At 50.0% G+C, this 13729-nt stretch overlaps 1 protein-coding gene across 1 annotated transcript; it reads left to right on the plus strand.

Moving 5' to 3' along the window:
- Positions 1 to 739: 739 nt before the first annotated feature.
- Chrna3 (cholinergic receptor nicotinic alpha 3 subunit) lies at positions 740 to 11976 on the plus strand. The gene is made up of 6 exons (XM_050119465.1): positions 740 to 938; positions 2842 to 2981; positions 3086 to 3130; positions 3874 to 3983; positions 8180 to 9191; positions 11690 to 11976. The coding sequence occupies exons 1-6, from the start codon at positions 881 to 883 to the stop codon at positions 11816 to 11818; spliced, it is 1494 nt and encodes a 497-aa protein (XP_049975422.1). The 5' UTR covers positions 740 to 880; the 3' UTR covers positions 11819 to 11976.
- The last annotated feature ends 1753 nt before the right edge of the window (positions 11977 to 13729 follow it).

Raw genomic sequence — 13729 nt, forward strand, 5'->3', positions numbered from 1 at the left:
CAAGGGACCCCAGGGCACCTACCTTGTCACTGCCTATTCCTGGGACACTCAGGCTAGCAGGCGGCAGTGAGACAAAGGAGGGTCTACAAGGGTGGAAAGCCAGATTCTCTCTCTCTCTCTCTCTCTCTCTCTCTCTCTCTCTCTCTCTCTCTCTCTCCTTCACTTTCTTATAAAAGTGTTTATTTGCTATACGAGGGATCAAAACCTGGGCTTTTGCTAGGCAAGCCCTCCAATGCAGGAACCTCCAGCGTTGTTCTATGTTTTATTAAGGAGCATTCCTAGCATAGTCTAAATAAAGAGAAAAATATAAGACCTCCCGTGTCATCACCCGGCCATGATAACTCATCGCCAATATTGCTTTGACTCCAGCCCATCTATTTCCCCTTAACTATATGCTGTATGTATGTATTATACACACCAGTATCATACTGAAAATAGTTACTTTAAGAACATCAACTTCCACAGTCTCCTTTTGAGTTGCGCTAGAGCCGGCACGGCCTTGTGGTGGTCCCCCCAGCCGTCCTTGGAGCTGCACGTGCCCGGGAAGCCCTGGTCAGAGATTTGGTCCTTTTATCCTGCCACGGTGACAGTGCCTGCTCCAGACTGGTCCTTTGCCTAGCGGTTTCCAGATCCAGGGCTGCTCAGGGCGAGGCAGGGACCCGACGCCCCTCCCACCTCGGCGGGTGCAGCTCCCGCCTCAGCCTCCCCGCCCCGCGGCAGTGTTTAGCTGCCCCGGCTTCGTGCCTTTCGGGGGCTCAGGTGCACCGGAGCTCAGGCTACCCGAAGCCGGGAGGAGCCCCGCGGTCCCCGCGCCCCCCGCAGCTGGGCGTCGGCGGTCAGCACCCGAGTGGATCCCGCCCTGTCCGCGAGGTCTCCAGACATGGACGCTGTGCCGCTCTGGTCGCCGCTGTCTTTGCTGATGCTACTGATGCTGTCAGGTACGCGCGGGAACGGTCGGGTCAGGAGCCCGGGTGGGCGGTGGGCCGGGGGCTCGCCTGTGCGAGGCTGCAGCTCTGGCCTCGGCTTTCCCCACACCGCTTCGGCCACCAGCCCCTTAGAAGTATAGGCGCCCGTCTGCCTTGGGTCTCAGCGTGGTCCCAAGCTTCTGACAGTGCACGCGCATCCCAGTCCCTACCTCGCTGAGCCCCTTGGGTACTTCCTTTGTTCCCAAGCCTCTCAGTTAGAGGAGGCGCGTGGCGAGCCCAGAGCCGGCCCTCTAGGTCTGAGCCGGAGTTAGAGGTTTGAGTCTCTGTCCCGAACGTCCCGAACGTCACCCTGCTGCAGGGACCCGCAGCCCCGCTTCCAATATCTGCCTCTTGCTCACCGTTTGGTTTTGTGGACCGTGGGAAAAACTGTACCAAAGAAGAGACTTGTTTGGAGCTGGAGCTGGACCAAGGCTCTGGTTCTGGTTCTGGTTCTGGTTCTGCACAATGACCGCGTTGCCTAGAGATCTTCGACGTGATTGTTCCTCCCTCCATCGCAGTCCATCGCAGAGGCTCGAGAGGAGCCTGTTAGGAGGAAGCCCTTCCAGAGACCCTAGGTGGATGAGGCAGAATGCAGTTACAATGTCCCCTGAAGGCGGGTAGGGCCTGCAATTTAAGCGGGGTTGGGGGAGCTTGCATCATTATGGTCTGCACTTCTGTGAGGGGCCCACCCAAATCATGGCCTGAAGAACGTGGGTTATACTTCCCCAAAAGACTGTCCCTCGACTGACCCCCCCACACCCCAGTACTGTAAGTAGGAAGCAGCCAACAGCTTGAGCCAAGATGTCTCACTTAGTTGGGGTGGGCTTGTGAACCAAAAGGGTGCCCAGGAGCCTCCGCGGTAAGGAGCTGGAGTGAGGACAGGAGAACAGCACTGGCAGAAACCCGTGGGCACCTTGGCTCCTAAGACGTTCATCACCAAACCCCTGCAGACGGTGGAAGAATGGAGGAAGGGGCTGCAGTCTTCCACATAGAGGGAAGCAGGTCTGGCCTAAGGAGACCCTGAGTGGCCCCGCCCCGCCCATGGGTTGGGTGAGTCATCTTTCAACCTGGGCAGCAGGGGTACCTTCCTTGGAGTAGCAATAAAGGTTTGAGCCTCTAATAGTTCTTTCATTATTATTATTATTGTTGTTGTTGTTGTTGTTAAAAGCACAGTTGGGTGACTTATGTAAAGAAAGGTTAGAGTTTTACTAAGAAAAAACATCTGGTTCAGCTGGTAAAGACACTCGCCACCCTGCCTGATGTCCTGAGTTTGATTTCCAGGACCCTCATGGTGGAAGGAGAGAGCTGAGTTTTAAAGGGTGTCCTCTGAACCCTACACACACGCACCCCTCTCCTGTAATGTAATAAAAGAAATTAAAGAAGAAAAAAAGTAATCTTTCCTTAAATTTAAGAGCGAGGAGGAGAGGGAGAGAGAAAGCTAAGAAAATAGCAGTAACACACACACACAGGTGTGGTTGTCAAGAGAGTCCCACCAAGCTAACAGTTCTTGAGCGCCTGCCACAGGTCCCTGAACCAAGCACTTTACCCCCATTCTTGAGGTGCATTCATGCATACTCTTTATTTTGGTAGATTCAAAGAAAAAAAAAAAACAAGGTTCAGAGAGTTTAAGTTACTAGCCTAAGCTTACACAGATTTCCACGTTTGCAGGGCTTCTAAGCCCCTGAATGTGTGTGACCTGGTAGAATTCTTGTCCCTCCTGAGCCCCAGTTCCCCAGTTTGTAACTGGAAAGCATCATTAACCTGGAAGCCCGGGTTTGCAGAGTGCCCTGGCGGATGGGAATCTGTAGGCAGGATGTCTTTGCCGAGAGAGGTAAGCAACCATTTCCCCAGGAACTGACAGGAATGCCTCCCTCAGTGGCCAGTGCCTCAGAAGCGGAACACCGCCTGTTCCAGTACCTGTTCGAAGATTACAACGAGATCATTCGGCCTGTGGCGAACGTGTCCCATCCCGTTGTCATCCAGTTTGAGGTGTCCATGTCTCAGCTGGTGAAGGTGGTAAGTGCTGGAGCCACAAGATGTGGCCGTGGGGATCTCCGGAGCCTGCCTGGAGTCAGCCTTATTTCTATCATTCACCTGTCAACTTCAATCTCACTTTCTAGGATGAAGTAAACCAGATCATGGAGACCAACCTGTGGCTGAAGCAAGTACGTGCGCGCAGATTCTGTGTACTGCTGCCCCCTGGTGGTAATCGCTTTATTTGCTGATGGGAAACAAAAGGGGCTGCCCTCTTGCTGAACCTGGAGCTCGATGATTCTGCTGGTCTAGGGAGCCAGGTTACCTTGGGAATTCCTTCTCCAGCCCCTGGGATTGTGAGATGGGAAGGTTGTGTGGGTGCTGGGGGTCCAGTTGTCACACTTACACAATCATTGCTTTATTCACGGGGCAACCCCCCTCTTGTCCCATTTGAGACATTGTAGCCCAGAATGGCCTGGAACTTCCTGTACAGCTTAAACTGGCCTTGATCTCATAACCCGCTTGCCTCCACCTCCTGGCCCTATGCCTGGCCTGGAGAGTGAGCTCAAGGTATGTAAAGAATAGGGGTTTAATGTAGGGAGCTGTCAGAAGTCCCAAAGCCTGAACCTTGGTTAACGTATTCAGAGAAGGCACTGATGAATGGCTCCTGATTGGTTGACAAGGGTTGAACTCCCCTAGCCGTGAGGTCTGACTTCCTAGGGCAGGGGCAACCTTCAGACTTAGCCCATGCTGTCTGTCCTGCTACCCCCAAGTTGCTCCCTTGGTCCAACATACTTTGCCGCAGGGAAATGGCTCAGTGACCCAAAGCAGAGGTGACCGGCCATCCAGTCACTGTGATGGCCATGATGCAGTGTCAGGAGAAAGCCTGGCTGGTCCTTCCACTACCTTCTATCTCCCCGTCCCCTTCCACCAGATCTGGAACGACTACAAGCTGAAATGGAAGCCCTCTGACTACCAAGGGGTGGAGTTCATACGCGTCCCCGCGGAGAAGATCTGGAAACCAGACATTGTGCTTTATAACAAGTAAGGAGCTGGCTGTCCCAACCTCTGGTCAGGCAGACTGGGCTCTGTGTCCTCCAGCCACTCAATGGCCAGCCTTCCTTGGCCTTTCCCTCTGCAGGCTCTGGGCATCTGTTGTGTACTGGGTACCATAGATGGCAATGAGCCAGAGAGCGGCAGGATGCGGAGTGATTCCTAAGAGAATGATGTGTGGCTGGAGGAGGGGAAAGGTCACCAGAGAAGCTGCTGGGAGGAAATGTCATTAAAGTGGGCCTTGAAGGTCACATGGGATTTGGAACAGGGGAACAGCAGCAGGAAGGTCCAGGGAGGCAGGAGAATGTGTCATGGGTAGCTGCACTGTGGGGTAGAAGGCTGGAGGATCAGGGAGAGCCCAGTCTTTGGGGGCAGGTAGGGGGATCTGGGACGGCAGGGGAGGGCCTTGCATGTGGCACCATTACTAGCTCCGCAGCAGGGATGGGAGTAGATGGCCGTCTCGCCCTATTTAAAAGAGGATACTCATGGGAGGAGAGAAGGGCTGGGCAAGACTCATAGATTGTCCTAGGTTCCCGAGCTAGCAACCAGCTAGCCACCGAGGAACCGCTAAGCACACAGCTGCTCCGAGGTTAGACTATTTTCTTTTCTGTGGCTTGTTCTTTAGCATGGCTATGCACCGGATTTTTACCTGCCTCAATTCATCCCAGTATCCGCCATGGGCAACTTCTTCTGCATGGTTCTGAAAGAGAGTTTTGGGGGAGGGGGTGTTGAGAGTTCTGAGAGCCCTGAAAACTGGCCCCAGCCTTGGCTCATTTCTCCGCAACCCTCTGTGCGTTCTCACTGTAAAGTTTGATTTTTTTATGTTTATTTATTTGTGTTGGGGGTGGAAGGAGGTAAAGATGGAGAGAGGGAGGGAAGGAGGGAAAAAAGGGAGAAGGAAGGGAGAGAGAGGGTGAGCCCAGAGGACAATTGCAAGAGTCAGTTCCCGGATTCCACCATGTAGGTCAGCGGTCTGAGAACAGATCCCAGGTCATCAGACTTGGTGGCATCTTTACCAGGTGAACCACATTACCAGGCCTCTGCCATTTTTTAAAAATTCCCAAATGCAAATTTCAGTATTGAATCAGGTCGTCTTTTTGAGACAGGGTCTCACTGTGTAGCCCAGGTTGGCTTCAAACTCATGATTCTCCTGCCTTGGTGTCCCATGTGCTGGGATTCTAGGGTGCTTATACCATACCTTCCACATATGATCCTTGTCTTTGACGCGCAGGTATTTCTTCTTTGTTTCTGACCCTAAGATTAACTCCTAGGGTGCTGGAACCCCATTTCCCCCTCCCCGGGCCGCCTCCAGTCAGCGGCCATCCCTCTGGCTGCAATTCTCATGGTTCTCCAGCTCTGGGCTCTTGTGTGCTGATGTTCACGGGACACTGAAGCCCTCACTGAAGGCATGGACAGTGGGCTCGTTCTGCTATCCGAGGTGCCCCATTTTTCTGAAGGAATCTTAGTTTTTCCCGAGTTTCTGCTGTTGGGAGGTTTTTCCCACCCTTGCCCCATTTCCACACATAATTTTCTGCATATGCATGAGCATGTCAGCGGGAGGGCGGGGCACCCCTCTGCATATTCATGAGGATCGGTGGGTCGAGCCTCTGCCTGTTCATTAGGGTTACAGAGGGGTCAGAGAGTTCATTAGGGTCACAGAGAGTCAGGCTCTCCAGAGCAAGTTGACCAGCCTCATCGTCCCTCTGGGTTTGATTGAGCAACCCTTGGTAAGCTCTGGGTTTGATTGAGAGACCCTGCCTCGGTGAATTAGGATGAAAGAACAATCAAGGATAATTCCTGACATTGATTTCGGGCCTCTACATGCACTGCATACATGGGCACCCCACACGTGTGACCACATACACACAGATAGACATATGCTTCATGCATAACACAAACACACAAACAGAAAAGAAAAACGGTGGAAATACGAAAGGGCAGTGTCTTAGTTAGAGTTACTACTATTGCTATGATCAAACACCATCATCAAAAGCGGTGAGGACCGGAGCTCACTCGTGGTGGGAACCTGGAGTCAGGAGCTGATGCAGAGAATTGCCACTTACTTGACCGCTTCCAGGGCTTGCTCAGTCTGCTTTCCTAGAGAAGCCAGGATTACCAGTCCAGGGGTGGCCCCACCCACCACGGCCTGGGCCCTCCCTCGTCAATCACTAAGAAAATACTCTGCAGGCTTGCTTATAGCCTGATCTTATGGAGACATTTTCTCAGCGAGGCTCCCTCCTCTCTGAAGTCAAGTTGATATTAAACTAGCCAGCACAGGTAGATTTGTGGTCACAGTTTGCCAATGCCTGGACTTGGCCCTGAGCTTTGAAGTAGGTCGCTTCCTTCTCTGACATTTGTTGATCCTTGCTCAGGAGGCCCCTGTGTTATGTAGGGTCTTCAAGGTTCTGTGCAGTTCTCACAGAACCCTGGGGCTGGGGGTGGTGGCACTGGTACTGAGTCTGAGTTCCCCTGGAGGCTGAGGAGAGCTCTCTTCCCTCGTACTGCTCCTTTCCTCTGGAGTCGTCAGGGATTAAGGTTCTGGAAACCCAGGAAGGAAAGCCAGCCAGCTGAAGCAGACATGGGTAGCTTGGGCTCTGAGTTGTCACGTGCAACAGCTGTGTGGAAAGCCAGCCAGCTGAAGCAGACATGGGTAGGGGCTCAGGCTCTGAGTTGCCATGTGCAACAGCTGTGTGCCCAGTGGAAGGCCAGAGACCAGCAGGGAGGAATGATCTCCACCAGAGCGCTGCCTTTCCAATAGCAACACAAGGCCATCCTGAAGCTTTAGAATTCTGACTCTTTCAGATTTTCACCTGGCCACCAAAAGGGCCATGAAACCCAAGGATGCCTCCCACCGTTGCAGGCTAAGAGACCCAGGGAGTTGGTTCCAGAGGTCAAGAGTCTTCAGTGGGGGTGCATGCTTGTAATCCCAGCATTCAGGAGGCTAAAGCAGAAGGATTGTGAGTTTGAGTCTAGCCTGAGCTACAGTAGCATGTCTTTATCCACAAAGGAAGAAATCCTTCAGTGGGTGGGACATTTGTGAGAACCAAGTGACCTTGCTATCAGACGGCTTCCGTGGGTCACAGAGATAGATTGCTGAACCCAAGCTCTGCAGGGAACTGAGTGTCACCAGTTCTCCTGTGAAGACCTCAGCTTATAGACATCAACAGGACGACCCTCAGAAAAGTGTGTTATCTAGAGAAAAAGAAGCGAGGTGCATAAGGCTAACAAAGAGCAGAAACGGGAGTAAGTGGAGACAGACAGGGAGGGAAGTGAAGACCAACCGGTTCGCTGAGTTTTATTTGAAAGTGTGTTTTTTTTTTTTTGATTTAGTTATTTATTGTGTGTACAGTATTCTGTCTGCATGTATGCCTGCAGGCCAGAAGAGGGCACCAGACATCATTACAGATGGTTGTGAGCCACCATGTGGTTGCTAGGAACTGAACTCAGGACCTTTGGAAGAGCAGGTAGTGCTCTTAACCACTAAACCATCTCTCCAGCCCGAAAGTGTGTTCAATGAAATCAGAAAACGTGTTTGTTTTTATTGGAGAACAGTATTGGGAGGAAAGGGGGCAGTAGAAGAACTGGAGGAAGAAGGGGCAGGGGTAGAACTGAAGGAAGGGGGGCAGGGGTAGAACTGGGGCCTGGCGTAAGAGGTGAGTTTCCTTGCAAGGGTGAGTTTTACAGCATCAGCACCCGTGGCTGATCCATGAAGCCATTTCTCCATTTGCTGTGGGCTTCCATACATGTATCTCCCGCAGAGACTGAGAAAGGGATGTTGACAAGGCCCTGCCTGCTAATATCCCCAAAGGCTGCTGAAACACCCACCTCCAGGATAACATTCATCACAAACTCAGAGCAGCAGTGGGTCCCATTTTTGGCACTTAGGAGTCTCTATAACCATCCACCTGGGAAGTGTACACTGTGGAATGTACTGGCCATATGACCAGCATGGCAGAGTGTGTGATGGGGGGGTCCCGGAGGTGGTGACGATGTACTGATGCCTAGGCCTCAGTATCTCCCCTGGAGAATGGGGTAATTGACCCATGACCTCTTATGGTCCTTTGAGCTCTCATATCCCACTGTTTACAAGTCATTACTTGTCATTGTCCTGGTAACCACGTGGGAAGCCAGGCTGAGTGGCCATATAGTGGTGATGGCGAGTTGTGTGCCCCACTGTGTCTTCACAGCGCTGACGGGGATTTCCAGGTTGGCGATAAGACCAAAGCTCTACTCAAGTACACGGGAGAAGTGACTTGGATCCCTCCAGCCATCTTTAAGAGCTCATGCAAAATCGATGTGACCTACTTCCCATTTGACTACCAAAACTGCACCATGAAGTTCGGCACCTGGTCCTATGACAAGGCAAAGGTCGACCTGGTCCTCATCGGCTCCTCCATGAACCTCAAGGACTACTGGGAAAGCGGCGAGTGGGCCATCATCAAAGCCCCGGGCTACAAACACGAGATCAAGTACAACTGCTGCGAGGAGATCTACCAAGACATCACCTACTCGCTGTACATCCGCCGCCTGCCGCTGTTTTACACCATCAACCTCATCATCCCCTGCCTGCTCATCTCCTGCCTCACGGTGCTGGTCTTCTACCTGCCCTCCGACTGCGGCGAGAAGGTGACGCTCTGCATCTCCGTGCTGCTCTCCCTGACCGTCTTCCTCCTAGTGATCACCGAGACCATCCCTTCCACCTCGCTGGTCATCCCCCTGATGGGGGAGTACCTCCTCTTCACGATGATCTTCGTCACCTTGTCCATCGTCATCACGGTCTTCGTGCTCAACGTGCACTACAGGACCCCGACCACCCACACGATGCCCACGTGGGTCAAGGCCGTGTTCCTAAACCTGCTCCCCAGGGTCATGTTCATGACGCGGCCAGCCAGCAGCGAGGGAGATGCTCAGAAGCCAAGGGCCTTCTACAGTGCTGAGCTCTCAAACCTGAACTGCTTCAGCCGCGCAGACTCCAAAAGCTGCAAGGAAGGCTACCCCTGCCAAGACGGGGCATGCAGCTACTGCCACCACCGGAGGGTGAAGATCTCAAATTTCAGTGCTAATCTCACGAGAAGCTCCAGTTCTGAGTCTGTCGACGCCGTGTTGCCCCTCTCTGCTCTGTCACCAGACATGAAAGAGGCCATCCAAAGTGTGAAGTATATCGCTGAAAACATGAAAGCTCAGAATGTAGCCAAAGAGGTAAATATGTGGTTTTTATTACGGCTTCCTTGTGCAGCGATGCATGGGACAGAGGTTAGGAAATTAGGCTCTTGGGGGCTGGCGAGATGGCCTAGAAGTTAGAAGCACTTGCTGCTCTTGGGGAGGATTCAAACTTGGTTCCTAGTACCCACATCGGATGACCCCCAATGCCCATAACTCTCACTTCAGGTAATCCAACACCTTCCTTTGGCCTCCTCAGATACCCACGCACACATGTGCATGGGGACACACATACACACACAGAGCCACACACATGTATATGTACACACACAGAGAAATTATTTAAAATTTTTTTTAAATTTATTCTTCTAATATGAGCAATTTATTTTTCATAAAGGATTGGACTCTTGAGTCAGCAGCTCACGTTCAGGCCAGCTGGACGTCCTTGGGTAGGTTAGTTATCTCACTTGTAGTCCAGGCTGAACTTGAACTCACGACCGCACTGTCTCAGCTCCCCCCAGTAGTGGGACTCTAGGCCCGTGTTGTCATTGTATCCAGTCTCAGATTTATCCAGGGATAAGGGCCACTTCTTAAGTCAGCATCGATAGTAAAAGAATTCACTAAGGAGTCTGCAGAAGCAACCTGAGATTGCACTATCTTTATCCCCATTTTTCGCATGAGGACATCGAGAAGAAATTTACTCAGATTCTTTTTTTTAAGATTTATTTATTTACTTATGTATGTACAATGGTGTTTTGCCTGCATGCATGTCTGTGTGAGGGTGCTGGATGCCCTGGAACTATAGTTACAGACAGTTGTGAGGTGCCATGTGGGTGCTGGGAATTGAAACCAGGACCTCTGGAAGAGCAGCCAGTGCTCTTAACTGCTGAGCCATCTCTCCATACCCTTACTCAGATCCTTACACCTAGAAAGGCGCAGAGCTGGAGTAGAAACAGTTTGTCTTCAGCTGTTTTCTACCTGCTGCCTGGCAGAGTCACAGGAGAGGCAGGAGTGGTGTTATGTATCCTGTAGAGGGGCGGGTAAGACTCGGGCTGCGGACTTGAAGTGTTTACAGACAAGTCTTGGATATTCCCACAGAGTAACATGTCAAACAGCGCATGAGGAGTCTAAGTTTACCATGACTGTGACTTTCAGGGTGCCACGGAAAGAACACATTTACTCAAGCTCAGAAAGGGGAAATAAAACCCACATCTCCCAGCCCCGTTTCAGGGTGTGTAATTGAATTATAAAATCACACGCTGCTGCTTCATTATGTGATTATTGCTTCAAGATCATGGGCTCTCTCTCAACCCAGTTGCAGTTTCTTTGCTTTCCGAATTGTCTCGGAGTTTAATTACCGTAGATTCTCCTTCCTGGGTCAAGCCTAATTTGAAGCTCATTATATATAATTATTCTTGCTCTTTCTCCTGCCTTGCATTCCATTGTCAGCCATTACGTCTGCTGTTTATCCTGTCTGGCCTTACAAATGAGGATGACATTTGGTCAGGTGGGCAATTTTGAAGGGGCGTGCTGAGAAAGAAAAATGTCAGACTCACCCGCCATGCTTACTCCACTTTGAAACAGATGTTAAACAGAAATTAGTATCCCAAACCAGACATGAATGAGTACTTTGAAACAATGTCAGATGATGCTGGAGTGTAGTCGCTGTCCTAACAAAGACTCCAGATCCTCCCGTAGAGGCACGCAAGCTTTAATCATGGAATTCAACTCAGAAAAAAATAAGAGATATATATGTATATAATTATATGTATATACGCATGTATGTACATATATACATATACACATACATACTTCTGAGTGGTGGTACATACCTGTAATCACAGCCCTCAGGAGGCTGTGACAGGATGGTCAATAATTTGAGGCCAACCTAAGTTGTTTAGACATGAAGACCCTACCTTGCTTTCCTCAAACAAAAGTTCTCATTTGAAACGGAGCTAACATGGCCATACTTTACACCTGTTTCTCCAAACACAACATTAGAGGCTGTTCACTGTACCAGTACTTCTTTAACTGCTGTGACCATCTGCCTGGAAGAAGCAGCTTGGGGATGTCTGTTCAGACTCACGGCTGCGGGGAAGAAGGTCCATCGTGTGGAGAAGGCATGGCGGCAGAAGCTGCCAGGCTGCATCCACAGTCAGGAAGCAGAGAGATGAATGCCACATCTCCACTGACTCTCATCTTTACTCAGTCTAGGGCCCGAGCACACGGAGCGGTGCCACCCACAGTTGAGGTGGGCCTTTCCGTCGTTAGCAGTCCAGGCAGTCCCTCAGAGTCACCCCCAGAGGCTAACCTAATTTAGATAATCCTTCACGAGCATGCTCGGCAGCTCATCTCCCAGGGTTTCTGGATCCTGCCAAGTTGACAATCATTATTAATCATCACCAAAGATTTCCTCGGATCACGTCTGTAAGAGTCCCCGTCTATGACATCAAATGGTTTCTCTGCCATAACAGGATTTAATACTGAAAATGACCTCTCCTTCATGTTGCTTTCTTTCATCGTTTTTTGTTTTTCAGATTCAAGATGACTGGAAGTATGTTGCCATGGTGATTGACCGTATCTTTCTCTGGGTTTTCATTCTGGTGTGCATATTAGGGACAGCAGGATTATTTCTACAGCCTTTGATGGCCAGAGATGACACATAAATCGTGACTGGTGTTCCCCGAGGCTCGCGGGTGCTGATGCGGGGCACCGTCTCCATAGCACCACACTTTACCCAGTCACCAGCTTTGGGTTTGCTATCTCAAGGGTTAGTTACTCAACTCATCTTGATTTTTGGCAAAAAAAAAAAGAAAAAAAANAACTATTCTAAGAAGCCATTTCTTGACTTCTTGATCATATTTTTATGTCCTTGTCATATTCTTTCTCTCTGTCATACTGTGTCTCTATCTGTCCTGTGATATCAGCACTTGGGAGGTAGAGAAAGGAGGACCATAAGATCAAAGCTAGTTCCAGGACAAGCTCCAAAACTACAGAGAAAAAAAAAAAAAAAAAAAAAAAAAAAAAAAAAAAAAAAAAACAATGTAGAAGAAAAATGTCTAGTTATTTACTATGGATAAATGAACACTTAACTAACCTTGCTGGTAGAACATGGCAGAAGACTCCTTTTCTTGTGGTTGAAAATTAACTAGATAGAAAATCTTCCCATTCACAAATACTAAATCCACTAGCTCAGTATCTCCCTAGATTTCCTTGTTTCTTTAGCCCATAGTCTCCTTGAAATTGTAGGCTTTTTCAGCAGCGCCCACACCGATTCCTGTTTCTTCCTGTCTCTCCAAGCCCAAGGGCTGGTCTTCCATTTCAGTGTTTGTGTTGCTGTTAAACTGCACAGTATTGCACCCTGAGGATCGCACCCACTCTCACCCTCATTTGCTAATAGGCTACCCTTGTCTATTCAAGTTGCTAATTTAGGAGAGCATCCTGTAGAGCCCTGCATGACTTTAATCTCAGCATTCAGGAGTCGGAGACAGAGGCAGGTGGATCTCTGTGAGATTTGAGTTTTGAGGCCAGCCTGGTCTAGATAGTGAGTTCCCAACTAGCAAGGGTTGCATAGCAAAATGCTATCTCAAAACAACACAAATCCCACAAACTGGACAACTTAGACACAAAGATTTTTTTTTCTCATAGTTTAGGAGCCTGAGAAGTCTAAGACCAAGGCTCCAGGAAGACTGTCTCGGGAGGAACCTTCCTCATAAAATGTACCTTCCAGTGTGACTCCAAGAGCTGAAAGGGCTGGATTTTCTGGAGTCTTTTACAAGAGCACTAAGCCCACTCATGGGGACAGGACCCCAGAACTAAGAGCCTCCCCGAGAGCACTGCATGGGAAGTTCACGTGTGAGCTGTAAGGAATTATCCAGACCACAGGAGGAGCTATCAGAGCAGGGTCTCACCACTTAGCACAAGGCTTTGGGTTCAGAGTTGTGGCCGGGGACTCAGCAGCCCTGTGGCTTCTGCCCCTGGAGCCAACAGCAAACCTCCCACCTTAGCAGTGGGGATGCCCAGAATGTAGAAGGGTGTCATCAGAACTGGTTCTGCTTAAGGAACTGATTTGCACAAACTGAGTTTCCCATATTAACACTTCTGACTCGGAACCACAACTGGGAACAATAATTCACAGAGACCATTGGAGTATTCTCACTAGCTGTGTTTTTTCTCTATGAAAAATAAAACCTGACAATTTCAATTCTCTGCGACTCATATTTCAGTAAGTCAAAAGGAAGAGTTCTATAAAATTTGTTGGCTTAAAAATATCTTTTTTTAATATAATTTTTTATTGAAAAAAAATTTTTTTCTGCCTCCTCCCCACCTCCCATTTCCTCCCGTTTCCCTTTTCCCCCCTCCTCCCTCTCCTCTCCCCCTCCCCCCACTCCTCTCCCCCTCCCTCTCCAGTCTGAGGGGCAGTCAGGGTTCCCTGCCCTGTGGAAAGTCCAAAGTCCTCCCCACTCCATCTTGGTCTAGGAAGGTGGACATCCAAACTGGCTAGGCTCCCACAAAGCCAGAACATGAAGTAGGATCAAAACCCAGTGGCATTGTCCTTGGCTTCTCAGCAGCCCTCA

Source organism: Alexandromys fortis, unplaced genomic scaffold (assembly GCF_014885135.2).
Source record: "Alexandromys fortis isolate MF-2015 unplaced genomic scaffold, M_Fortis_MF-2015_v1.1 scaffold_167, whole genome shotgun sequence".
Classification (NCBI taxonomy): domain Eukaryota; kingdom Metazoa; phylum Chordata; class Mammalia; order Rodentia; family Cricetidae; genus Alexandromys; species Alexandromys fortis.